General features: G+C 44.5%; 1 protein-coding gene and 1 pseudogene across 3 annotated transcripts in view; one reads left to right on the plus strand and one right to left on the minus strand.

Moving 5' to 3' along the window:
- LOC110538150 overlaps window positions 1-15,590 on the plus strand; it is a 31,535-nt pseudogene extending 15,945 nt beyond the window's left edge.
- The window catches only part of LOC110538149 (gap junction gamma-1 protein-like), a 36,662-nt gene continuing 16,621 nt past the window's right edge, over window positions 7,941-27,981 (minus strand). For 2 of the 3 annotated variants that reach the window (XM_036938213.1, XM_021624779.2), the window contains exon 2: window positions 7,941-12,127. In XM_036938213.1, coding sequence (XP_036794108.1) covers window positions 10,616-12,073 — 1,458 coding nt within the window. In that variant the 5' untranslated portion in view covers window positions 12,074-12,127 and the 3' untranslated portion in view covers window positions 7,941-10,615. Of the gene's footprint in view, window positions 12,128-21,931; window positions 22,251-27,981 lie in introns of those variants that run through there. The other variant, XM_036938212.1, reaches the window with a different exon arrangement.

Below are 27,981 nucleotides of genomic sequence, written 5' to 3' on the forward strand. Positions count from 1 at the left end.
AAATTAACAACTGCCAAATAAATATGACATAGCTGACATGAGAAGAAGTGACATATTAGGCCCGTCTGCTGCATGGGTCGCTGGAATAGTGACACAGCATCAGCCTGTAAGACTGTAATTCTTCTGATAGGACCGTACAGCCCGTTGCTCTCCACCAATCAAAATCAAACGGGAACCCGACTGACAGTAAGAGGACAATACAACAACATCCCAAAAGTCCATGTCAGTCTTGTCTTGTTCTGGTGATGTGGTGTTTCTATACTGAAGAGACAGGCATCAGGGAGACATTGATGGGGATACCAAACTGGAACTCTCAGAAACATCCTTTACAAAAGGCTAGAAAACAAAAATGTTATTATGTTATTTATGAAACTGTGCTTTTCTACTGTTGGTTTGTGATGAAATCCCCAAAAGGTGACTTTGACAAACATAGAGGACCTCTAACAGACTACCCATCATCAGACAAATAGATCCCTGCGTAAAGGGTACATAAAGGGTTCAACTACATAGACATCAACAGACACATGCTGAGGAAGATAATGTAGCCTCCTGATGAGTAGACACAGTTGACAAAACTTCATTTTGATTCAGTCTGACTGGAGATCTTTTATTTTTTTCAGTTTATATTCTGGGCCTGACATCAACACAATGTGACGTCTGAGAAAAGTATCTGTCTAATGTAGAACCCACACAGTTAGACAAACAGCCTACAAGGCCAATCACAAGCCATTATGTCTCCTGCTGGAATGAAAAGTGCTGGGAAAGCGATGTGTCACATCTGCACTTCTGCTGAATACCGTCGCCTTCTAGTTCCAACCCCACTCACCAAGCACCATGGGACCATGTTGAGACCATGTTGACACAGAGTCAGGAAGAGTGCCCAAATCCACTTGCACACACACACACACATTCAAGCATGCAGGGGCGGTTGAGGACCCAAATTTGGCCCTGGCATTTACAGTGCCTTCAGAAAGTATTCACACTCCTTGACTTTTTCTAAATGTTATTGTGTTACAGCCTGAATTTAAAATGGATTAAACTGATAGTTTGTGTCACTGGCCTACACACAATACACCATAATGTCAAAGTGCAATTATATTTTTAGACATTGTTATGAATTAAAATGTACAAATGAAAAGCTGAAATCTCTTGAGTCAATAAGTATGCAACCCCTTTGTTATGAACCCCTTTGTTGTTCAGTCTGCTTTCCAACAGACAAATTCACCTTTCAGAAGGACAATAATCTAAAACATAAGACCAAATGTACACTGGAGTTGCTTACCAGGACAATATTGAATATTGAATGGCCCCTAGTTACAGTTTTGACTTAAATCGTCTTGAAAATCTACAGCAAGACTTGAAAATGGGTGACATAGCTTGAAGTATTTGAAGAATTAAAAAGAATAATGTGCAAATATTGTACAATCCAGGTGTGCAAAGATCTTAGAGACTAACCCAGAAAGACCCACAACTGTAATCGCTGTCAAATGTGATTCTAACATGTATTTACTCAGGGGTGTGAAAACTTATGTAAATTTGATATTTCTGTATTTAATTTTCAATATATTTGCAAAAATGTCAAAAACATGTTTTCACTTTGTCATCATGGGGTATTGTGTGTAAATGGGTGATATTAGGTGAAAAATATTTAACCCATTTTGAATTCAGGCTGTAACAAAACAAAATGTGTAATAAGTAAAGGGGTATGAATACTTTCTGAAGGCACTGTATAACACACCGGACAATTATTTTCCTTGAGGACACCAAATCGGTTTCTTTCTTGAGGCCCCCACATCGGCCCATTTTGTTCCTTGAGGCCCCCATTATTATCCAGATAATTTCCAGATAATTATAATTTTGCACAAAAGTTAGATAAGCCCACTGAGCTAAAAATGGACCAGCCCATCTGGCATTTGCCTGAAATGCTAGGTGGCCAGTCCGCCCCTACATGAACGTACACATGCACACAAATCCAAACCACACAGGCCCCATCTTGGAGCCATAAGTCACCCCAGTCCACACTGACTGATGCTCAGATGTGGAGCAGATGGGGCCTCAGCCTTCCTTCTCTCTGAGATGGCCCCTATACTGCCTGGGACTGGGTCCCACTGAGGGTCTGCTGGCTGGGGCCACATAGAGACAGCTGCCCACAGACATCTTATACAGGATACATCCCAAAATGGCACCCTGAAAGTAGTGCACTATATAGGGAATAGGGTGCCATTTGAGATGCATACATAGACTCTAGGCCCCTATAGAGCCATTGTCGAGCCTCTTCAGACCCTGTACGGACCCCTAACACACCCAGGTACTTTGAACCCAGTCTGGGCCTTTTCTCTGTGGCATTTAGTCTATATACTATACACATTTTGATTTCTAAGAGGGGCCCAGCTCTCCCCCTGCCTCTTTAGGGGTCATTCTTGAATTGCGGTGGTAGATGCTGCCTCTTGATTTTGGCACCATGTAAAAACAAAAACATGACAAAACATGACAAATAATAAATGTTCGGTTTTATTTAACTGTTATTTAGTAGCAAAACATGTAAGTCCTTTATACTGCAACATATTTATTTGTATGTATTATAGAAACTACTGATGGCTTGCAAATTGGTTTGTCCCACTAGTGATGTATAGAGGTGATGTTTTAGGTATTTAGAGATATCTATCATTTTGAATGCTAGACAGTGAACAAAAGTATTAATATATGAATAAAATGAATAAAAACAAAGAAGGCAATTAAAATAAAAACAATTGTACTAGTATAATGTGTGTCCCTCAGCTTATTATTATTTGTTATTATTTTACCCCCCAATTTCAATCTTGTCTCATCGCTGCAACTCCCCAACGGGTTCGGGAGGCGAAGGTCAAGTCATGCGTCCTCCAAAACATAACCCGCCAAACCACGCTTCTTAACCCCTTCCCTTATCCAGAAGCACCAAATTGTCAGAGGAAACACTCAACATTCAACTGACAACCGGGGGTCAGCCTGCTGGCGCCCGGCCCGCTAAAGCGCAATTAGCCAAGTAAAGCCCACCCGGCCAAACCCTACCCTAATAGGACAATTGTGCGCCGACCTATGGGACTCCCGATCACGGCCGGTTGTGATACAGCCTGGGATCGAACCCGGGACTGTAGTGATGCCTCTAGCACTGCGATGCAGTGCCTTAGAACGCTGCGCCACTCGGGTGGGTTGGCCCTCAGTTTTATGCCATTTGTGTTACCGCCTTTAAAATCACTGATTGCAAGGATATCAAGGACCTTGAGCATACTCTCCATTGGCAAACTGTTATCGGGAGAGGGGTCTATGTATTAAAGAAAATTATTAGCTAATCATACCCTTTTAGTATGTCATAAATTTGAGGATTCCATTGATAACTTGGTGTGTCTAAATACAAAGTGTCACTTGGTGTTATGCTGCATTCACATGCTAGTCGGAAGTAGGAAACTGACATTTCCGACTTGCTAACTGGTGGAACACGGGCACGTGTATAACTACAACCAGTTAGACATTTCAGAGTTTCCTTGTTCCGACTAGCACGCGAATGTGGCGTAAGTCAATTTAAATGAAGGGAAATAACATTGTGAGTAAAATGATTATTCATATCACTTTAGTAAATTGTTTTTAAAGGATTGATTAACTTAGATTTGAGCACTTGTGGTCTCCATTTTAGAAAATCCTCATTTACCTAAAATGTCTCATTGGTGTCACCATCATTGCTATTACTCCTACTGGTGGCACAATGTTATCATAATGGTAAAAATGACTTAATGTTATTAATATACCATATTAGTTGATTCAGAGTGGGAAAATGTACCCAAATGTAAAAACAAATATATAGAGAAAATGTGTTTTTTATTTTTGAAATGCCATGCCCAAATGCCACCGTAATTCAAGAATGACCCTTAAAGTAACTGAAACTAAATGGATCTAAATGAAAAAAATGTTTTTTCTCCTGTGCTGAATTTAATGCGGGCTGATTGCCTTGTAAAAAAAAAGGGAAGCGAGAGATTGACATTGAAGATCATCAAGGACCTCAGCCACCTGAGCCACGGCCTTTTCACCCTGCTACCATCAAGAAGGCAGACAGTTGTATCAAAGCTGGGATAGAGAGACTGAAAAACAGCTTCTATCTCCAGGCCATCAGACTGTTACTAGCCGGCTACCACCCAGTACTCTATCCTACACCTTAGATGCTGCTGCCCTATGTACAGTGCATTCTGAAAATATTCAGACCTCTTGACTTTTTCCACATTTTGTTACTTTACAGCCTTATTCTAAAATGTATTAAATAGTTTTTTCCACTCATCAATCTAAACACAATGCCCCATAACGACAAAGCTAAAACATAGCTTACATATAAATAAATAATACAAACCTGAAATATCATATTTACATAAGTATTCAGACCCTTTACTCAGTACTTTGTTGAAGCACCTTTGGCAGCGATTATAGCCTTGAGTGTTCTTGGGTATGACGCTAAAAGCTTGGCACACCTGTATTTGGGGAGTTTCTCCCATTCTTCCCTGCTGATCCTCTCAAGCTATGTCAGGTTGTGTCGGGAGTGTTGCTGCACAGCTATTTTCAGGTCTCTCCAGAGATGTTCGATCCGGTTCAAGTCCAGGCTCTGGCTGGACCACTCAAGGACATTCATAGACTTGTCCCGAAGCCATTTCTGCTTTGTCTTGGTTGTGTGCTTAGGGTTGTTGTCTGTTGGAAAGTGAACCTTCGCCCCAGTCTGAGGTCCTGAGCACTCTGGAGCAGGTTTTCATTAAGGATCTCTCTGTACTTTGCTCCGTTCATCTTTCCCTCGATCCTGACTAGTCTCCCAGTCCCTGCCGCTGAAAAACATCCTCACAGCATGATGCTGCCACCACCATGCTTCACCGTAGGGATCTTGCCAGGTTTCCGCCAGATGTGACACTTGGCATTCAGGCCAAAGAGTTCAATCTTAGTTTCATCAGACCAGAGAATCTTGTTTCTTATGGTCTGAGAGTCCATTAGGTGCCTTTTGGTCAACTCCAAACATGCTGTCATGTGCCTTTTACTGAGGAGTGGCTTCCATCTGGCCACAATACCATAAATGTATGATTGATGGAGTGCTGCAGAGATGGTTGAGAAACTCTGGAGCTCTGTCAGAGTGATCATCGGATTCTTGGTCACCTCCCTGACCAAGGCCCTTCTCCCCCGATTGCTCAGTTTGGCTAGGCGGCCAGCTCTAGGAATGAGGATTTTTTATTTAACTCGTTTTAGAATAATGCTGTAATGTAACAAAATGTGGAAAAGGGGAAGGGGTCTAAATATTTAATGAATGCATTGTATATAGAAAGGTGTAGGCCTTTCCAAATCATGTCCAATCAATTGAATTTACCACAGGTGGACTCCAATCAAGTTGTAGAAACATCTCAAATATGATCAATGGAAACAGGATGCACCTGAGCTCCATTTTAAGTCTCATAAGCCTGTAATGTAACAAAATCACACATCACATAATAACACATCACAGACAAACTGAATTGGTCCACTCGCACAGACAGCATCGTGAAGAAGGCGCAGCAGCGCCTCTTCAACCTCAGGAGGCTGAAGAAATTCGGCTTGTCACCAAAAGCACTCACAAACTTCTACAGATGCACAATCGAGAGCATCCTGGCGGGCTGTATCACCGCCTGGTACGGCAACTGCTCCGCCCACAACCGTAAGGCTCTCCAGAGGGTAGTGAGGTCTGCACAACGCATCACCGGGGGCAAACTACCTGCCCTCCAGGACACCTACACAACCCGATGTTACAGGAAGGCCATAAAGATCATCAAGGACAACAACCACCCGAGCCACTGCCTGTTCACCCCGCTATCATCCAGAAGGTGAGGTCAGTACAGGTGCATCAAAGCTGGGACCGAGAGACTGAAAAACAGCTTCTATCTCAAGGCCATCAGACTGTTAAACAGCCACCACTAACATTGAGTGGCTGCTGCCAACACACTGACTCAACTCCAGCCACTTTAATAATGGGAATTGATGGGAAATTATGTAAAATATATCACTAGCCAGTTTAAACAATGCTACCTAATATAATGTTTACTTACCCTACATTATTCATCTCATATATATATATGTATATACTGTACTCTATCATCTACTGTATCCTTATGTAATACACGTATCACTAGCCACTTTAACTATGCCACTTTGTTTACATACTCATCTCATATGTATATACTGTACTCGATACCATCTACTGTATCTTGCCTATGCTGCTCTGTACCATCACTCATCCATATATCTTTATGTACATATTCTTTATCCCCTTACACTGTGTATAAGACAGTAGTTTTGGAATTGTTAGTTAGATTACTTGTTGGTTATTACTGCATTGTCGGAACTAGAAGCACAAGCATTTCGCTACACTCGCATTAACATCTGCTAACCATGTGTATGTGACAAATAAAATTGGATTTGATTTGATTTGAAATGGGGAGAAAGGGAAGGGGTCTGAATACTTTCCGAATGCACTGTAGATGGTCATGGAACACTGGTCATTTGAATCATGTTTACATGCTGTTTTACCCACTTCATATGTATATACTGTGTTCTAGTCAAAGCTTATCCTATATAACTACGGCTGTACACACCTTTTATATTCATATACAGTCCATAATGTCTATACACAAAAATATTTATATTCCTGAATCTGACATTGCTCGTTCTGATATTTCTTAATTCCTTTCTTCATTTTTTGAAGGATTTGTGTCTATTCTTTTGTATTGTCAGGTATTACTGCATTGTTGGAGCTAGAAACATAAGCATTTTGCTGCACTTGCGTTAATATCTGCAAAATATGTGTATGCGACCAATAAAATGTGATTTCATTTCATTGGGCGGTTGATATAACACCTGCGGCTTGCGGGGATCAGAGCAGAGTGAGTATAGATAGAGCCTGGCGTCCATACCAATCAGCCAATCACTGCCAGAAGAGAAGCTGACTGGACGGAGTACTTCCTGTGATTTATGCCTGCCTGTTGGCTGCCTTATAACCATGGACACGTGGCACTGAACATGTACAATAGGCTTTAGGATTATTACTTACAAGGAATGCTTTTTTCCCCGTTTGAATTGGTTACTATAGGTTATGAAGTACTATTAGTTGGCTTCTATATCTGCATTACTTGCTGTTTAGGGTTTTAGGCTGGGTTTCTGCAATGCACTTTGTGACATCGTCTGATGTAAAAAGGGCTTTATAAATACATTTGATTAATTGATTGATTTACATAGGTTAGTGAGATTTAAGAGAGGCCTATCAGGAGAAAGGTCTACCCATAGTAAACCAACAGTACAACTAGGACAGAAAGAGCAAGATTATTAGTCCTAAAATTGGGAAAAGTTACTGTCGAGCAGAGCTAAGAAAGATTTGGCAGTTTCTCCCCCATGCCCAAAATCTGGCACGCTCCTATACACACAGCTGGTCAGCACTACTCAGAACTTTAGTTGACTGTATGCGGTTTGGGTGGTGGACCATTCTTGATTGAATTGATTGATTGACTGTTGAGCATCAAAAACCCAAAAGCGTTGCAGTTCTCGACACAAACCAGTGCGTGCGCCTGGCATCTACTACCATACCCTATTCAAAGGCACTTAAATATTTGGTCTTGCCCATTCACTCTCTGAATGGCACACATACACAATCCATGTCTCATGGCTTAAAACTCCTCCCCTTCACCTACACTGATTGAAGTGGATTTAACAAGTGGGATTAATAATGGATCATAACTTTCACCTGGATTCAGCTGGTCAGTCTATGTCATGGATAGAGCAGGTGTTCTTAATGTTTTGTACACTGAGGAGTGTAATTACAATCTAAAAGGCCAAACTGATCTTAGATCAGCACTCCTACCCTGAGATGATTTCTGAATATGGGCCCAGAAGTTTGCTACATGGCAAATTCGAGTCTATTTCCAAACAAGGATACATTTGGCAATTACATTTTTTATTTTACACATCAACAACATGATACACAACTATTGTACCTATAAAAATATATTATTTGTACAATTTGAAGGCAATGAAAGAAAAACAATTATAGAAGAAATTATCTGTAAAAACAATCTTTATTGTTTATTTTAAAAATCTTTATTGAAGAAAAAAAGTTTTGTTTGAAAAACACCACTGGTCAAAAAAAAACGGAAACCAATTTAACTTCTGCTACATTAGACCTCCCAAAACACACCGAAACACACTTACACATAATAGAAAACAGAGCGACTTTTACAAAAAATACAAAGGATTGGTCTTACATACAGCACACAGGTTCTTCTCCTTTGTGATTCAGGTAGCATGGCCACAGTATTCCTTAGCAAAGCTACATGACAACCTGGCTGCATAGTAGCCTAACGTTGTCTTGGCAATGGCAGTGACGCTGCCGTCATCACACTAACAGTGTTTGGTCTCTATAGCTTCATCCCAAATGGCACCCTATTCCCTATATATTGCAGTACTTTTGACCAGGGCCCAAGGGGAGTAGGGCGCTATTTGGGACAGAGCCTATATGGCAGTTCAGAGAAATACTTGGACAGAGGAGAACAGAGAGGCAGATCTTCATCAACACGGCTAGCTTGGAGAGCTGTTTTTATTCCAGCCTTGTTGGTCTCATATTGAACACTGTGAGGAAGGTTCTTGGAAGGAAGAGGTTGAAAAGGAAACAGGGGGCTGCTGTGTAACTGGAGAGACTAACTTCAGGTGTTTGGAATGTTGGGTGATCATTGGTAACTCGAAATTAGTAAGTACTAGTAAAATACCAAATTAAAGTAAGTAATGTTGTACTAACGGGATGATAAATCCTTAGTTTACCACCAGGGGGCACTCAATAATCAGACAGATAAAATGTCAACCCAGTACTGAGAAAACCTTACACAGGTCCAAAATGGAGAGAACTAGTGACAGAGAAACACAGAGAAAATAAAGTGAAAAGAGTGCAGGTTTACACAGGGAGTTGTCAATAAATGGTAATAATTAATGGTGAGAATAATTGCTTCTCATACACATTGTGAAGGAGGGGAACTCCAGTGGCTACAAGAGTAGCCCTCTTCACCAGACTCTGTCTCCATCAACCATCTCCCTGACCACTTTCATCTGATCAAGCCATGATCAGTCCCTCCACCTGGAAGATGCATGCACTCAAAGACTTGGCCTGGGTCAAATATAAAGTCACACACATATTAAACATCAGCGACCTTGGAGAGAAAATAGACAGACAATAGCCTTCAGGGAATTTGAACATCTACATTGTGATTGACCTTTTCATTATTATCCCTGCATTAGGAAGTCATTGCATTATGATGTCATTGCATTAAAAGCAATGGTTTTATACTGTCTTTGTATTATGATGTCATTCATTGCATTATGATGTCATTGCATTATAAAGTCATTGTTTTATACTGTATTTGTATTACAATGCCATTCATTGCATTATGATGTCATTGCATTATAAAGTCATTGTTTTATACTGTCTTTGTATTATGATGTCATTCATTGCATTATGATGCCATTGCATTATAAAGTCATTGTTTTATACTGTCTTTGTATTACAATGTCATTCATTGCATTATGATGTCATTGCATTATAAAGTCATTGTTTTATACGGTGTTTGTATTGCGATGTCATTGCATTATGATGTCCATTCATTCTGATGCCAATGTATTATGAAGTCTGTGACTTTGCAGAAAGTCAGCCAGCAGATTATCTTGATCAAAATGTGGCATGGAAATCAGGATCACCAAGAGAATGGACGGGATATAAATAAATGGATCAGAAATCCCCAAAAAGAGATGGTGATAACGATTTAGTAATTTTCTCAGCCCAATATCCTCTAGAAGACTTGCCTGGCTGCCCAGAATCCTTGCTCCGGCCAAACGCTACACCACACCCACAGACGTTAGTTTCTTCTCCTCAATGAGTCTGGATCTGAGTACCTCCCCAACCCTTCACCGAATGCCAACACATTCAGTTTGAAAATTCCTCATGGACTCTGATTGGTTAGAGACGATCCAATCGCTAATGACTTTGTTTGTACAATGCCCCATGTGCCCTTCGTCACCACAAACGACTTCAATAATGGCAGGCTCAGACTAAAGTATGCAGCGAACTACAGAATAATTTACTGTGAGTCGTCAGGCTACTGGAAGACGGGACAGTAGGAAAACAACAGAGAACAAGTGTCTGCTTCAGAACTGGAAGAGTTCAGAAACACTAGAGACTGTTTCAGAGAGTTGTGTCGGGGTCTTGTAGGTTAGACAGCGACAACCCAGACACACAACTGCCTGCTGAAAAATCCCTAGTGCTCTTGACACACCTCTCCTCGCCTGTCCACACTGACATATTACTACTGTAGGCTAGTCTCCTCCAGCTTGTGGGATTTTTAAAGGCACAACATGGTGTTGAAATATCCACAGAAAGACAGCATGACATCCCACTACCTCAGCTCTCCATTCAGGGCTGGCGCTGGTGTTTTCGGGACCACCCCTTCCCTCACTGACACATACACTACACGGATATGGGGCTCCGTCAGTGCTGGCTCAGGCCAGGGCTTGAGTGTGTGTGTGTTTGTCTATTTGTGTGTGTATGGGGTCAAATCCACACAGAAGGCTTGCCCACCCCTGACTTGCTACTACTGCTGTTGCTGCTGCTTCCAGTCCCTTCTCCACTGCTGCCCCCCTTGCCGTGTTTGAAGCGGTGCTTGCGCTCCTTGTGAGGCTGAGGCTTTGGCTGGGCCTGGGTGATGTTGCTTTGGGGCTTGTCATCATGGTTGTCCCCCAGGTGTTCCTCTGCCCTGTGCTGCTGGCTGTAGGCCTGGATGGCTGCCTCTAGCTGGTCATGGGCATGCAGGATCATGTCCTTGTTGAGGGCCACGCGGGCCTCCCCTCCCGTGGGGAAATTGTCCTCGTTGCTTCCAAACTGTTGCTGCTCCTCCTGGGCGATGTTGGCCCGGTTCTGCTTGCACGCCATCTTGGCGTTGCTCAAGTCTGTGTAAGGAATCTGTTCCGGCTTCACCACGATGTTGTAGCCTGGTGGAGCTGACGGGGCGTTCCACGAGAACGGGTACCCCACGTACTCAGCACCCCCATCCCCCACCACCCCTCCCCCTGCTCCCGGCTCCGGCCCGGGCACCCCCACGGAGACCCCTACGCTGGGTCCCAGCAGCCCCAGCTGGTACTCGTCCTCCTGGGGTGGGCAGCGGCGACGGCGGAGGATGTCACAGATGGTCCCGATGCCCAGGTGCAGCATTTCCCACACGTTGAGGGTGAGGCAGAGCACCGTGACACCGTACATGATGCGCAGGAAGATGGTCTTCTCCGTGGGCCGTGACACGAAGCAGTCCACGCTGTGGGGGCAGGGCTCGAAGGAGCACACGAACACAGGAATCACACGGAAGCCGTACAGCAGGTACTGGCCCGCCAGGAAGCCTGCCTCCAGCGCCGTGCGAGTCACCAGCTGCAGCACGTAGATACGCATCAGCCCGTCACCCTGGATACGCCGCCGCCCGTCATGGCGTACCTTGGGCTTGGGCCGCGGGGCCAGCGGGTCGACCCGGCGAGGGGGCTCGGGCTCAGGCACCTCGTAGATCATAGGGTCATCCTCTTGGTCCTGGTCCTGGTCCTCCTCTATTCCCCGGTGCTGCCGCGCCCCAAAGCAGATCTTCCTGGGCCTCCGGTGGGTGTAGCCCCCTCCATCCCCTCCCCCTGTCTCAGTGGTCAACCCTCCCCCGCCCTTGTCCTCGTCCAGCCGGGCGATCTTGTTGACGGCGTAGCCCATGTACATGAGAGATGGCATGGCCACCAGGATGATCTGGAAGACCCAGAAGCGGACGTGCGATAGCGGCGCGAAGGCATCGTAGCAGACATTCTCGCAGCCCGGCTGGCCCGAGTTGCAGACGAACTTGCTCTGCTCGTCATAGTAGATGGACTCTCCCCCGACGGCGGTGAGGACGATGCGGAAGACGACAAGCACGGTGAGCCACAGCTTCCCCACGAAGGTGGAGTGGTTGTGGATCTCCTCCAGCAGCCGCGTGAGGAAGCTCCAGCTCATTATGTCGCTGGACAGTGGGGCAGACAGGATCCCGCACTCACCTGCTCACAGACTCTACATGGAGACAAGGAAACAGAGAGAGAGAGAGAGAGAGAGAGATACAGGGGTGGATGAAAAGAGAGGGTGGGGGAGAGATGGAGAGATAAAGAGAGAGACAGGGATGGATGAAGAGAGAGGGGGGAAGGAGAGAGAGAGAGGGATGATGAAGAGAGAGAGGGGAGAGAGATGAAGACAGAGGGATGATAGAGGGGGAGAGAGAAAAAGAGAATTAGTCAAATATGAAAGGAGATTATACATAACGTACTGTCTACCAACATGTCTCAAAAATTTTGAAGGAAGAGCAAAGAAGTACGAGCGCGCAATATCTTATCATGAAAGCGGATGAGTGAGAGGATTTTGACAGAGAATGTAGAGATAGTCGAGTTAGACCAATGAGCTTCGCTTCTTCAAGTTCAACAGCAGAAGTCAGAGATGAATTACGGAGGAGAGGAGACAGATAGAAAAGCATGAATCCAAACAAGTGTTCTCTCTGAAATTGAGACAGACTGCAATCTCCACATGTATTAGATCCATTATAGTCTCTGCTATACCCCAAAAGAATACATGTTCCAACCCAACAACACAGTTTCAGCACAGTGAAATAAATGGGGTTATTTTGAGGGGCTGTAGGATATCAAACCAAACAATAGGATATCAAACCCAAGAAAAAGATGCTCAAATGTACCAGAGAGGAGCCAAAATAATCCCAATAGGAATTGAGCTACCACAGAACACATTTTACACACACACACTCTCTCTCTTTTTGGGAATCCTCTTAGTGATCCCTCCTCTGTGTGAGGTGCAGATTGTGTTGACTTAACGGTGTTGTTCTGGTGTGTAAATGGCATTGTGTAGTGTAGTGTGGTGTGGTGTTGTGTTGTGTGTAGTGCTGTATTAAAATGTATGTGTATGTGGGAGAGGAGAAGCCTGTCTATGTAAGTTAGCCGTGGGCTCCAGGCAGCCAGTCCAACTGCACCAGTTAAACCAGAAGGCGGCCTGGCCAAAACAAGTGGAGCATGGAGTCACCTCAGACCCACATTAGCCAGGTGTCCAGAGCCAGGTTGCCTTCTGCACAGAGTGACACGTCCACCAAAAAATATATATATATTTCATTGCTAAGTGGCTCCAATGGTGCATGGCTCATTGTGAGTCGGACTGAAAGGTAAACCCAACCATGAAATAAGAGCTTAGGCTGAGGTTTAAAAGGAGCTCCACAGCGCCTTCCTCCCCCCTCGCAGTTTGGGAACTCAGATAGAGGGAGGCCAATACAGGTCTGCTGAATGCTGGAGGGAGTGGATGCTTGGCTGTTAGTAGACATACTGTAGGGTGTGTCCTAAATGGTACCATATTCCCTACATAGTGCACTACTTTTCACCAGGGCCCATAGGGAAGCTTGAGCTGGAGCTCCTCAGACCCCTGGTTAGTGTCTCCTATGGAGTGAGAGGAGAGGAGAGGTGCAGGAAGGGAGTGAGAGTTAGAGATGGGAATGTTTGAAGCTGCCTGCCTGGACTCACCATAAAACATGTGCAGTATTGATCACTGTGACCATAAAAGGCCTGCCTGGGATAGAGGAGGTACTGTAGATGTCAGGAATGCTGTGCATACTGCTGTTTTAGAGTGTGTTTGTGTGTGTGTGTGTGTGAGTGTGTATGTTCCCACAATTGTGTACTAGTGTTTTTAACACCAGTCTCACATCAGTAGTACAGTAACACAGTAACACTGTATATACAGTGGGGCAAAAAAGTATTTAGTCAGCCACCAATTGTGCAAGTTCTCCCACTTAAAAAGATCCCACAGTTCATTTCTTCAAACCAAGCTGCTTACCTATTGCAGATTCAGTCTTCCCAGCTTGGTGCAGGTCTACAATTTTGTTTCTGGTGTCCTTTGACAGCTCTTTGGTCTTGGCCATAGTGGAGTTTGGAGTGTGACTGTTTGAGGTTGTGGACAGGTGTCTTTTATACTAATAACAAGTTCAAACAGGTGCCATTAATACAGGTAACGAGTGGAGGACAGAGGAGCCTCTTAAAGAAGAAGTTACAGGTCTGTGAGAGCCAGAAATCGTGCTTGTTTGTAGGTGACCAAATACTTATTTTCCACCATAATTTGCAATTAAATTAATTAAAAATCCTACAATGTGATTTTCTGGATTTTTTTTTCTCATTTTGTTTGTCATAGTTGAAGTGTACCTATGATGAAAATTACAGGCCTCTCTCATCGTTTTAAGTGGGAGAACTTGCACAATTGGTGGCTGACTAAATACTTTTTTGCCCCACTGTATATATATATATATATATATATATATATATATATATATATATATATATATATTTTCCTCCCCAAAACAGAAAAGTGAGTACTGCAACAGTGTTAGCACTTCATACCCGAGGAGCTGAGCTGACATCAACACATTGAGCCTTTAGGCAGTTTGTCCTTCAACTGTCTGGACTCTTTTTTTTCCTTTTTTTTTACCCCTTTTTTTCTCCCCAATTTCGTGGTATCCAATTGTTGTAGTAGCTGCTATCTTGTCTCATCGCTACAACTCCCGTACGGGCTCGGGAGAGACGAAGGTTGAAAGTCATGCGTCCTCCGATACACAACCCAACCTAGCCGCACTGCTTCTTAACACAGCGCGCATCCAACCCGGAAGCCAGCCGCACCAATGTGTCGGAGGAAACACCGTACACCTGGCAATCTTGGTTAGCGCGCACTGCACCCGGCCCGCCACAGGAGTCGCTGGTGCGCGATGAGACAAGGACATCCCTACCGACCAAGCCCTCACTAACCCGGACGACGCTAGGCCAATTGTGCGTCGCCCCACGGACCTCCCGGTCGCGGCCGGTTACGAGAGAGCCTGGGCGCGAACCCAGGGACTCTGATGGCACAGCTGGCGCTGCAGTACAGCGCCCTTAACCACAACTGTCTGGACTCTTGTCTGGCTCTGGCCTTTCCTCTCCTGCATGACATCATTAAACACACCGTCTTTATAGAACCATCACTGTTATCCCTCTGCTATGCTCAACACATGATTTCACATTGCCAAGACACACTTAGAAACATACTGTACATTCACCCAGTACCGAGGCTAATAAACGACACTAAGTGACTTGTAATTTACAGAACAGTGTGACACAGACAGGGATCTTTTCATCTGAGGAAGACGTCACTGAGGATCCGTCAGATGTCAGTATACGTGTTTGAATAAAGCCCGAGTGTAAGAAGATAAATATGTCTGCCTGTTTTTTTTCGAGTGCTATAACACCTGTTAACCATACATTTGTTATTTTTGGAAGTTTCTGCTGTGTAAGCCCAGTCCAGTTTTCTGTTTCTTGAATGTGCATTTTGTGTCTCTTATCTGTCAGGGCAAGCTGTGGCAGAGGGGGATCTCGAGTGACACCTGTCATTGAGTCATCGCCGTGTGAAAGGAAGATCTGGGTAACAGACCCCTGGATGTTAACATACGGTCTCTCTGGAATGGGAAGGTGTGAGGATTAGAATGTGTGTGTGTGTGTGTTATATCTGTGTGTAGGTAGGTGTGTGTTTGTGCATGTGGAGGAGGAAAGTGAAAGTGAACAAAGTGTGTGTGTGTGTGTGTGTGTATGAGCTAGAGGTGGAATACGTTATGTGTGACTGTGAAAAAGTTACACACAGTGAATGCGAACAGAGAGATGGCACCATGTTAGATGGCACCATGTTAGATGGCAGCATGTTAGATGGCACCATGTTAGATGGCACCATGTTAGATGGCCAGAGTGTCCTCTGCCTTGCAGTCAGGATTAGCCTCTTCCTGCACTCACAGGCCTGGAGCGCCATGGAAAGAACTAGCAGCCTGGGGCCGTCATACCACCAGCTGCCCATGCGAGAGCCTCCAACATGGGCACGTCTCCAGCTGCCTCCCCCTACCAACCTACCACCCCCCACATCCTGGCCTTCCCTTTCTCAATCATTCTAGCAGAAAATACCCCTAACCTTTGAACGTGTTTTTGAATTTTTTTAGTCCGGATCAATGATTTTAAAGCCACAGGCAGAGATGTCACAGACCATGCAATAGTGTATCATCATTCTGTACGCACTCCTCTTATATCAACTCCACAACACTCGTAGCATAGCTCAGAGCCAAACAGACAAACTAAGGCCCAAATGAGAGGGGTTAGGAGCAAGGTCAGATGGGTTAGGGCTGAGTCCTAGGGGATAGCTGGTTACATAACCTAGTTTAATCTCTACTACACACTGCGCAGACTCTGTGCAAATCACCCCGCTGGTGATGATGCACTTTCTACGATGCATCATAATGCAACCATGCCACTAGATTCCCTGTTATGGACACGCACCACCGCCATCATATCATACCCTGCATTGAACAGGTCGACCGACAGACATTTGAAACCCCAGACTCCATCCTCATACACAACAGATTCTGGACCATCTGTGTATGTAGTCTCCCAACAGACGGAGCAGAGCAGTGGAGTGTGTGTCCTGGTGAGGACTGAGGGGACAGCCGTGTCTCAATGTAACCTCAGCAGCCAGAGAAACACTGGTCCTCCTCGGGAGCATGGAGCTGGATGTAGGGGCAGGACAGGGGAGCATGGGGCGGAAGGTAGGGGCAGAACAGGGGAGCATGGGGCTGGAAGTAGGGGCAGGACAGGGGAGCATGGGGCTGGAAGTAGGGGCAGGACAGGGGAGCATGGGGCTGAAGGTAGGGGCAGGAGAGGGGAGCATGGGGCTGGAAGTAGGGGCAGAAAAAGGGAGCATGGGGTTGGATTTGAGGCAGGACAAGGGAGCATTGGGACTAGGGTTGGGATCAATTCCATATTAATTCCAGTCAATTCAGAAAGTTAACCAAAGGCTAGATTCAGTCCGTAGGATGGAAGGTCTGTGTTGTAGCGTGGTTGAAATTTAAATGTAATTTCCAATTGAGCCAACATATGCAGCATTCACCGTGAATGCAGTATCCATGTACACGGAAGCATTGCCTTTAACGCTGATCTTCTGCACTACGGATTGAATCGAGCCCTAAATTCCAATTCAACATTTTCCTCATTGAAAAGCATAGAAGAGGATTGGAATAAGAATGTCAGTGTACTTCCTGAATTGAATGAGATTGAAATGGATTTGTCCCCAACCCTGTCCTAAGGCAGGCCAGCTGAGCACGGAGGGTCTTGTCTCCATGTATGGATGGGATGGAAGGAGAGCCCAGTGAGAGGTAATGTGTTTGTGTCACTGGATATACTGTATCCAGATATATCCTACATGGGGGTTGTTGAGCAGTGGATAGGCTGTATTAGACAAATAACTACATGGAGTCACCATAAACTGTCAACTAAACTGACATGATGAACAACCATTTATCTTATGCATGTTTATTTTCCATCTCTCTTTCTCTCTCGTCTCTCCTGTTTCTTTTCCTGTGGCCCTATGGCAATCGGATCTCTCTGTCTCTGTCTCGCTCTCTCTCTTTCATATCCTCCTTTCCTGTGTCCCCATGGCAGTCTTTCGCTCTCTCTCTCTCTCTCCCTCTTCTTTCCCCATGGCAGTACACGTCTCTTGCGCTTTCTCTCTCTCTCTCTGTCTCACTCTCTCATCCTCCTTTCATGTGTCCCCATTGCAGTCCTCTCTCTCTCTCTCTCTCTCTCTCTGTCTCGCTCTCTCTCTTTCTCATATCCTCCTTTCCTGTGTCCCCATTGCAGTCCTCTCTCTCTCTCTCTCTCTCTCTCTCTGTCCCGCTCTCCGTCTTTCTCATATCCTCCTTTCCTGTGTCCCCATAGCAGTCCTTTCTCTCTCTCTCTCTTCTTTCGTTCCCCATGGCAGTATATTGTGTCTCTCTCACTCTCTCTCTCTTGTGTTATTTCTCTCTCAAGGTTGAATTGACACTCACCCCCAAAGGGAACAAGAGACTTTACATTTGTTTGTCTACATTAACTGCCGCTGGGGACTGCATATTCACACACAAGCACACACATAAATACACACACGCACCCCCCCCCCCCCCCCCCCCACACACACACACATACACACTGCTACTGTGTGCGTTAGAAGGAAAATGTGGGCGGGCAGTTGGATAATGAACATAAATTCACAGTGAGTTATGAGGGGGAAATAGTGATTGTCTCTCCAGTTGGGGAGGGAACACTTCACAGAAGTGAAAGTGCTGTAGCATGAAGCCTATAGACACAAAACGGCACGGTCCCAGCCTGGTGAACACATCCATTCCTCCTTCCATCCCTCCTTCCCTTGCTCCTCCTCCTAATTAAAAGCACACTGTTGGAGCTCGCCATGGGAGAGCCAGCCTCTCTCTCAGGCGACATGTGACACTAACAGGAAATCAATGGAGACTTCCTTTTGTCTTTGCCTTTCCCTCTTCTCTCCCTTCCCTTCTCCAACTCGTCACATCTCATTTTTCTTCTCCCCCTTCCCTTCTCCCACTTGTCATCACATCTCATTCTTCTTCTCTCCCTTCCCTTCTCCCACTTGTCCCAACATCTCACTCCTTAACCCATGCCAAATCTCCCTCAGGTTCATTCCTGTATCCACTCCAAACTTCCATGTCCTAATTGTCACTACCATATGGGGAGTTGGCAGTCGATGTCTGATTGTACGCCCCAAATCAGAAACAGGCTTCAGCACATGTAAAACACACACATTCCACACACAAGCAACACACACACGGACACAAACCGACACACCGTCGCACACAGCTCTGTTTTATCCATACGGACCTCCCTCTCTGCATCTGAGGATGGTGGTTGGGGACCATGCTGAGGGGACTGTTCTTGTTCTAAGGGTCAGTGCCAACCTGGCCTCTCTACGTCATTCAAGATTCACCTCCAGAGTTCAGTGTAGTGAAGACTTTGGCCGCCTCACACGCACACACACACACACATGCATATGCACAAACGCACAGATGGCACCAGCCAGTATACATACACGCATGCACGCGAGAGAGAGAGAAAGAGAAAGAAAGAGAGGGGGGAAGATAGAAGGGGACAGAGAGGGAGAGAGAAAGAAAGAGAGTGGGGGAGATAGAAGGGGACAGAGAGGGAGAGAGAAAGAAAGAGAGGGGGGAAGATAGAAGGGGACAGAGAGGGAGAGAGAAAGAAAGAGAGGGGGGAAGATAGAAGGGGACAGAGAGGGAGAGAGAAAGAAAGAGAGGGGGGAAGATAGAAGGGGACAGAGAGGGAGAGAGAAAGAAAGAGAGGGGGAAGATAGAAGGGGACAGAGAGGGAGAGAGAAAGAAAGAGAGGGGGGAAGATAGAAGGGGACAGAGAGGGAGAGAGAAAGAAAGAGAGGGGGGAAGATAGAAGGGGACAGAGAGGGAGAGAGAAAGAAAGAGAGGGGGGAAGATAGAAGGGGACAGAGAGGGAGAGAGGATAGAGCTCAAAAGGTCATTCACATCTGTGTGATTTAATGTTAGTGAGCACAGACCCAACCAGGACTGTTGGAGGCCGCTGGCTGAGGGAGGAAGTTGTTTTCTTCTAGCCAGCGGGGAATGCAATGGTAAATCCTTAAGGCAATACCCACAGGATTTCTCTCCTGCTTGGTTACTCTATCACATCTGAGCTAGGGGGGTTTGGATTAGCCCCTTTGTCAAATGTTCAGGAATATTCAAAATCCCTGCATATCTAGTAGAAGAATTCTTATCATGTCTCCTTGCCTGTTATTTTGTCTAAGCACCAACCAATAACCCTGGGAGTGGATTAGACGGATGTGTAAGAATGTCTGCCAAAAATGACTGTACACAGCTGGGTTTAAACTGAGCCGGTTATCAGTGTTTATGATCACACATTACAAAGAGCTGACTTCATGTTCTCAGACAGTTCTCTCCGCATGTCTAATGCAAACATACTGCTAGAGGCCTATATACTTCAGTGTTCAATTGGGTTGAGATGCGGGGACCGAGACAGCCATGGCATATGGTTTACCTCATTTTTATGCGCATCAAACCATTCAGTGACCACTTGTGCCCTGTGGATGGAGGCCTTGTCATCCTATGGGGGCAAAGCCCAGATAGCCAAAATAATGGCCTGACCAGCATTTTTATACATGACCCTAAGCATGATGGGATGTTAATTGCTTAATTAACTCAGGCACCACACCTGTGTGGAAGGACCTGCTTTCAACATACTTTGTATATCTCATTTACTGAAGTGTTTCCATTATTTTGTCAATTACCTGTACATACTTATAGTTAACACTCTCTCTCTCTCTCTCTCACTCACACACACACACTCGCACTAGCAAGCATGTACAGACATAAATCAAAAGCAAACACAACAGTTTATTCCCCAGTGGAGAGAAGATGGATGGGGGACCCTCATTTGGGCCTCAACTGTTCTATAAAAAGATCTTGTTTTTACTATGAGACACCAAGAATAACACAGATCTTTCTCCTTAGAGGGTAAACATGGATACAGTGTTGGACAACCTCTGACCTTTTCTAAGAAAAGCACAGTCTCCCATCCAGTCAGATATATTGGACCATGGTTCAAGTAGGGAATCAGGGTGGAGAATGCGGACATCTTTGGAGAGATGGATGGAGACATTTGGGAGGAGGGAGAAGTGTCAGCTTCTCTGTGTTCGTGGTTAAGTAGGCCTACAGATTGTGAGGAATTCTGTATTTTACAGCATCCAAAAGGGAGTGAAGGCAACTATGAAGCTGTTCCATATGATCATAGAAAAAAACACTACACGTGTAAACAAACTGTCCGACTGTATTTTGTATCTCCTCAAGAGCTCCAATATTAAATAAACAATACAACACTGTATCTCCTCAAGAGCTCCAATATTAAATAAACAATACAACACTGTATCTCCTCAAGAGCTCCAATATTAAATAAACAATACAACACTGTATCTCCTCAAGAGCTCCAGTATTAAATGAACAATAAATGGATGTATCTCCTCAAGACCTCCAATATTAAATGAACAATACAACACTGTATCTCCTCAAGAGCTCCAGTATTAAATGAACAATAAATGGATGTATCTCCTCAAGAGCTCCAGTATTAAATGAACAATAAATGGCTGTATCTCCTCAAGACCTCCAATATTAAATGAACAATACAACACTGTATCTCCTCAAGAGCTCCAATATTAAATGAACAATACAATACTATCTCCTCAAGACCTCCAATATTAAATGAACAATACAACACTGTATCTCCTCAAGACCTCCAATATTAAATGAACAATACAATACTATCTCCTCAAGAGCTCCAGTATTAAATGAACAATACAATACTATCTCCTCAAGAGCTCCAGTATTAAATGAACAATAAAAGACTATCTCCTCAAGAGCTCCAGTATTAAATGAACAATACAATACTATCTCCTCAAGAGCTCCAGTATTAAATGAACAATACAATACTATCTCCTCAAGAGCTCCAGTATTAAATGAACAATAAAAGACTATCTCCTCAAGAGCTCCAGTATTAAATTAACAATACAATACTATCTCCTCAAGAGCTCCAGTATTAAATTAACAATACAACACTGTATCTCCTCAAGAGCTCCAGTATTAAATGAACAATACAACACTGTATCTCCTCAAGAGCTCCAGTATTAAATGAACAATAAAATACTATCTCCTCAAGAGCTCCAGTATTAAATGAACAATACAATACTATCTCCTCAAGAGCTCCAGTATTAAATGAACAATAAAAGACTGTATTTTGCCAAAGGCTCCAGTATTAAATGAACAAGTAAACAAACCAAAGGGCTCACACATATAGTCTGCTTCTTTCTTTCACAACAAACACGCGCGCGTGCACACACACATACAAACAAACAAAAGGTACAACAAGGTGGAATAGGGAGGCGACATACCCACATTCCTAGCCCAGTCAGCCTCTCCTTTGTCATTGAGCCTGTTTCTGTGTTTTCCCTGCATCTCTTTATCTCCTTAATGTTATTATTCAGTCTCCTTTAGCAACTCCTTAAACTAACCTGAGCTGGCATCCCAGTGCCCTGGCCTAATCCCAAGCGCACTAAACAACACAAAACACAGATGACCCCGGAGCCATGTGCTTAAACAAGGAAGCAGTGTGTATGTCTAACCAAGTGTGAGGCGCTGGTGAAAGAGAGAGGAGAGAGAGCATCCCGTCTCTCTGAGGCAAACACAATGTTCCCCACTTACCCTTCATCTCCTTGGAACTGGGTCATGGATGGGGGTGGGGTGGGGTTCTATGGTAAATCCCCCTGAAGAAGAGGGGGGTAGACAGTGATATGTGTGGGGGAGAAGGTGTAAAACAGAGGGGGTATTGGAGGAAGGTAATATATGTAAGCGGTATAATTGCTAACCGTCCACGGCAGAAGGAGTGACCTTGTAGAATCTATTAGAATAGACAGTGTATGGGGAAGAAATACTTCATGATTAGAATGGTAGGGTACAGTAAGTGTCCAGACAGCAATTCATATGAGCAATTAATATGAATAAAATAAGCATTTTCATCCTTCCAATGTCTCTTCTCTCCATCCCTTCCTTCCCATCTTCAAACCTTCATAGAGTTATAATCCTTCACTGCTGAGAATAATGAGAAGTATTTTGTTTGGTATTGTAGGAATCCACTCACCAGTGGTTCTGGTGTAGCGTAAATGAGAGTCAAGAGCTATCTCTCTACTCTGTTCTTATCTCTCTATTGAGAGTGGACCGATTCCCATCACCACATTTCACAGCATCTCACACAGCAAGAAAAATCGCTGGGTATTAACATTCAAATCACATCTCACAAATCCACAGCCTATTTAAAATGTGGACTCTGTCTGGCAGCCTTGTTATCCTAGTGGTGATCTGTCACTTGTGACTGGTCTTGGTTTGTTTGCCAGGTTTATTTATCAATTTTTATAATCGATAAATGTATTATCTATTAAATAAAGTCACACCAATATAATGGTGCAGAAAACCATTACCTTTAAATACCTATACTCAAGTATGCAGTTCTAAGTTTATATCTTATACATCTAATTACTTTATTAGATGCAGACTTTAACCATACCATAAAACTGTAATTTCATGGAAGCCTTTAAACACCAAAAGCTTTCCTGAGATTCTTGTCTGTAATTAGTGTGAAGGAAATGAGTTGACCTGGGGGTGAAGTGAGGCTAGGAGCACTATCAGCCTGCACTGTAAGCACACACACACACACACACACACACACACACACACACACACAGGAAAGTGCACAGGCACACACCTCCGCACCCCCAAGCTCCGACTCACTTGTGAGCTCCTAGAAAGATATCTCATTAGCAGGCAGGACAGGAGGAGGGGAGGGAGAGATGGAGGAGAGGATGGGGGAAGGTGGAAGGGAGGAAGAGATGGAGGAGAGGATGGGGGAAGGTGGAAGGGAGGAAGAGATGGAGGAGAGGATGGGGGAAGGAGGAGGGGAGTATGGGGGAAGGGGATCTTAGAGTTCATTTGAGTGTACAAGCGAATGCACATGTGATTGCGTACAGTTTAGAGAGTTATTGTATACGTATATTTGTCCCCTGTCTGAAACCCTATTAATGCGCAGCGGTCTAAGGCTCTGCTTCTCAGTGCAAGAGGCGTCACTACAGTCCCTGGTTTGAATCCAGGCTGAATCACATCTGGCTGGGATTGGGAGTCCCATAGGGCAGTGCACAATTGGCCCAGAGTTGTCCGGGTTTGGCCAGGGTAGGCTGTCATTGTAAATAAGAATTTGTTCTTAACTGACTTGCCTAGTTAAATACAGGTTGTTGTTTTATTGTCTCTTTTTATTTCTTAAATCTTTTTTATATGGTCTGTGACAGACAGGATCGTAAAGGCAACGGGGTTCATAGATGTTTCGCTGGAAGTGTGTAAAAGATTGCTTGTGTGTGTGTGTGGTGGGTGTGTTTGTGTGTCTGTGTGGGGGTGGGGAGGTGGGATCATGAAAGGTATACCAGAAAGCCAGGTACTGTAGTGCATGTTTAGTATCTGTGAGTTGGCTGCGTACAGTATGTATGGGTTATACTACAGAGATAAAGGTCCTCCCAGCTGTAACTAACTACAGGGAAAATGGTGTGGATGGAGGGAGTCCACTTCAGGCTGAAAAATGCTTTAATGTGTTTGTGAGCCAGGAGGGGAGGGAGTGTTTCTTGTTGTGTCTTGAGGCATGAATAGTGCGTGTGTGTGTGTGTGTGTGTGTGTGTGTGTGTGTGTGTGTGTGTGTGTGTGTGTGTGTGTGTGGTGCTGTGGAGGTTCCTCAGATGAGGAAGGGGAGGACCATCCTGCTCAGTGAATAAAACTACAAATAAAATAACATTACAAAAGTGAAAATATTTAGCTAAAACTATACACCAACTATATTCACATCACCAAATACCTGAATAAAACCCACTGTTTTGCAATGAAGGTTTACAGTAGTCTCAAAAGCACTAGGGTGTAGCTGGAGGACAGCTATTTTCCATCCTTCTCTGACTACATTGACTTCATTACAAAACCTGGGAGGCTCGTGCTGCTCACCTCTTTCCATAGACCGACATGGTAAGTATGACCACTTCCGGAGGACATCCTCCAACCAATCAAAGCTTTTGCAGTATGAACTGACATGTTGTCTATCCAATCAAAGGATCAGAGAATGAACCTAGTACTACGCATGATTGATTTAGAAGCTTGGTGAGTTGGTGACGTTGTTGGATAGATTGAAATAGTGAATAGTGAAAGGAGCGTTTAAAAAAATATAATTCCATTCAAATTAGTTTCTTCAAACTACAGGAGACAGAGGGGGTAGATTATATGTTGTTTTCTTGGTTTTATAACTTTATTTTGGTGTCAAGTTAGTGCCATTAGTGCCCTGCTAACTTTAGTAGCGAGTAAGTAGCTAGATACTAGACGAGTGGAGTTTTTTTCTCGCCAGAATGGCTAGTTAACACTAACGTTGTAGTGGAACAACATAGTGGAATTGTTGTTGAAGAACCCCTTTCATTGCACACATCAGATTCAAGCTTCTGAGAAAAAGACCCATTGATCATGTAATGGACGAAGGTCTGCGTATTCAAACTGCGCAACAAAAAACAAGAAGAAAAAGGGATACTCCATTTTTGGGCTTTTTGGACACGTTGTGAAGCAAAGGGGCATGATGAGAAGGAAAGTTCCGCTAACAAGGGCAACTAGTACAACTTGAAAAGGTAATTGCATGTTACGATGCTTTACTTGCTGAGCATATGGGAGTTTCTACTGTCTTCTCTGGGATGTAGAAATCAATTCAGAATGATTTGATCACTTTTATCGCATCATCCATTAAAGATGAGATTAAAAGAGAGGTTGACGCATGGCAAATGGATGAAACCCCAGACATCAGGTGTCGCGCGCAGTTGTTAGTTATCACCAGGTATGTGAATGATCGGGGCTTTATTCAGGAACGTTTATTGGGCTACTTTGATGTGTCAAGTGGGCGAGATGTGCAGTCTGTGTTTGAATATCAATTCTGAGTTTAACTCCATGGTTGCCCAAACTTGTTGCCCAAACCTAGGATGGCGCTGCTATTTGTATTTACAGCCAAGTCCCCTCCTGTTCCCTGACTAAGAGGGGATGAACACTCCACCACCAGTTACAACTCTCTCCTGATATGAACTGAAACAATGTCTCATCTGGCAAATTGAATGTTCCCTTTCAATTTTCTCTCATTACTGTTTGTAGAGTCAATCACTAAATCCCATTATTTCACATCAATGTGATTTTAATCCGTGCTTGGACTAACTCATTCTTAACTCTTTTGTCTAACTGTGTAGTGTTCTTGTTTGTTGTCTTCCCAGTCAAATCTTGTCCTGCCCTCAGTGGAAGAGTTCTTCTCCAACACCATCCATCCATGATGAGCCTGTCCTGCACTGAACCCTCTGAACACCTCAACCCTTGTCCTGCACTGAACCCTCTGAACACCTCAACCCTTGTCCTGCACTGAAAGCCTCTGAACACGTCAACCAGTTGAATTACTGCTGCGGTCCATTCCCAACAGCATGTAAGTAGCCCTCTCATTTCCATTCTCCATTTTACTATCAATGTCTTTATTAAATGTTTTAGGTTAAAATAATTGATTTGGCAATTTTTGAAAGACGCTTTTGTGGTCTGTGCAATCCGCGCTTCTACTGTGGGTCTCAAGTCACCAGCCTCCACTGGTGCAGTGGTTACTCTCTAGGGTAGAGAGGTAAGAGACAGTGTGCAATACACACACACTCACTCACTTCTCAGGTCCAAACCACCATTACCATTCAAATAAGATTTAATACATCACTCAGCAGTTTCCTGGTTTTGTTTAGTCTAAATTGAAATATACCTTGCAAAGTATTTGTGGTGACTTGATTAATAAGCACTACTTAAAATACCTTCCATTGAACGAGGGTTGTTTGGTAGAGAAAAACATAGATGTAGGAGGAGAGGCTGTTTTTTATTAAATAACATCCTGTAGACTCATTAACGTCAAATCTGTTTCCTAAATGAGGATGTGTTTTAGTTATAGAGATGGACTACCATCTGGCTGTGTTGGGATGCATAATGTCCAGGGAGTTGGGGGCACAGCCTGGGCGCTGGGTAAGGAGGGGATGGACGAGGTGCACAGCCTGGCTGCTGGTTAGGGAGGGGGGAATTGGGGTGAATTGGGGACACATCCTGGGCGCTGGGTAAGGGGGGGTGGATGAGGTGCACAGCCTGGCTGCAGGTTAGGGAGGGGGGAATTGGGGTGAACTGGGGACACATCCTGGGCGCTGGGTGAAGGGGGTTGGATGAGGTGCACAGCCTGGCTGCTGGTTAGGGAGGGGGGAATTGGGGTGAATTGGGGGCACAGCCTAGGCACTGGGCACTGTGGCTGACACCCCCTAGAAGGAAGGCAGAGGAAGAGAGGGCAGTGAGGGTGGCAAGGTTTCCTTCAAACCAAGTCAGGACACAGCTCATAAGATATGTCATTACTATTATTAGCAGTAGTGTTATTAGTATTAATAATATAAGGTTTATTTACAGCTTGTCATAGCAGCGCTCACACAGTGACTTGAATTCATTGCCTTATCATATTTTGGTGAAAAAGGAGAAACTCAGTAACCCACTTATGCCTCTGGATTTCCACTGAGTTCCACTGAAGCGAGAGATTTAAATGGCATCAGTCCTGTTATTAAAGCACAGCGAAACATCAGACAAATGGGGAGGGGCAGCGAGTGCAGCGGTGGTGTGTGGGTGTGTGTGTGTGTGTGTATGGAGTGGGGGGTGTAGCAGCTGCAGCAGCTTGCACACTGGGTCTCTAGTACTGTGAGAGACATTCTGTCATCTGAAAGAAACACTGACAGATTTAAAAAGCAGAAATATGATGGTGTCTCTGTGGACACCATTGCATTTGACTTACACAGCAGTATGTGAATGGGAATGTATTCCTATTACAACTCTATGTATACACTGTGACAGAAAACAGACTCTGTTGGGTGAGGGGGGGGGGTGATGTGGCACTGTTGTAAGATAAGGGTCACACTACGAGAGTCGCTGCATCGTTTTGGGAAGAGGCACTGTGAGCTTATCGCACTCATCAAAGCGTGCAGAAATCTCCACAAGGGCCTGAGGGGTGAAAGACAGAGTCTTGATGATTGGGTTTGGAGAGAGAGAGAGAGAAAAAGATAGAGAGAACCATCCACCCCTTCTCTCCTTCCTCCCCAGTGGTATTATCTTATCCCCACCATTCCTCCTTCTCCATGCCGACTATCTTTTAAGCCATGCTAACCACAGATAGTGAAATGATGCCCTATGCATACCTACATACATTAGCAAAGAAAAACCTGAAAGCTGAGCGATTCTCACACATGGCAACACGAAACACACACACACCAACTCCCCCACACAAAGACAGCCTAGCACGCATGGAGCCCACAGTCTTACGCCAGTAGAGTGTGTATGAATA

Source organism: Oncorhynchus mykiss, chromosome 12, assembly GCF_013265735.2.
Source record: "Oncorhynchus mykiss isolate Arlee chromosome 12, USDA_OmykA_1.1, whole genome shotgun sequence".
NCBI lineage: Eukaryota > Metazoa > Chordata > Actinopteri > Salmoniformes > Salmonidae > Oncorhynchus > Oncorhynchus mykiss.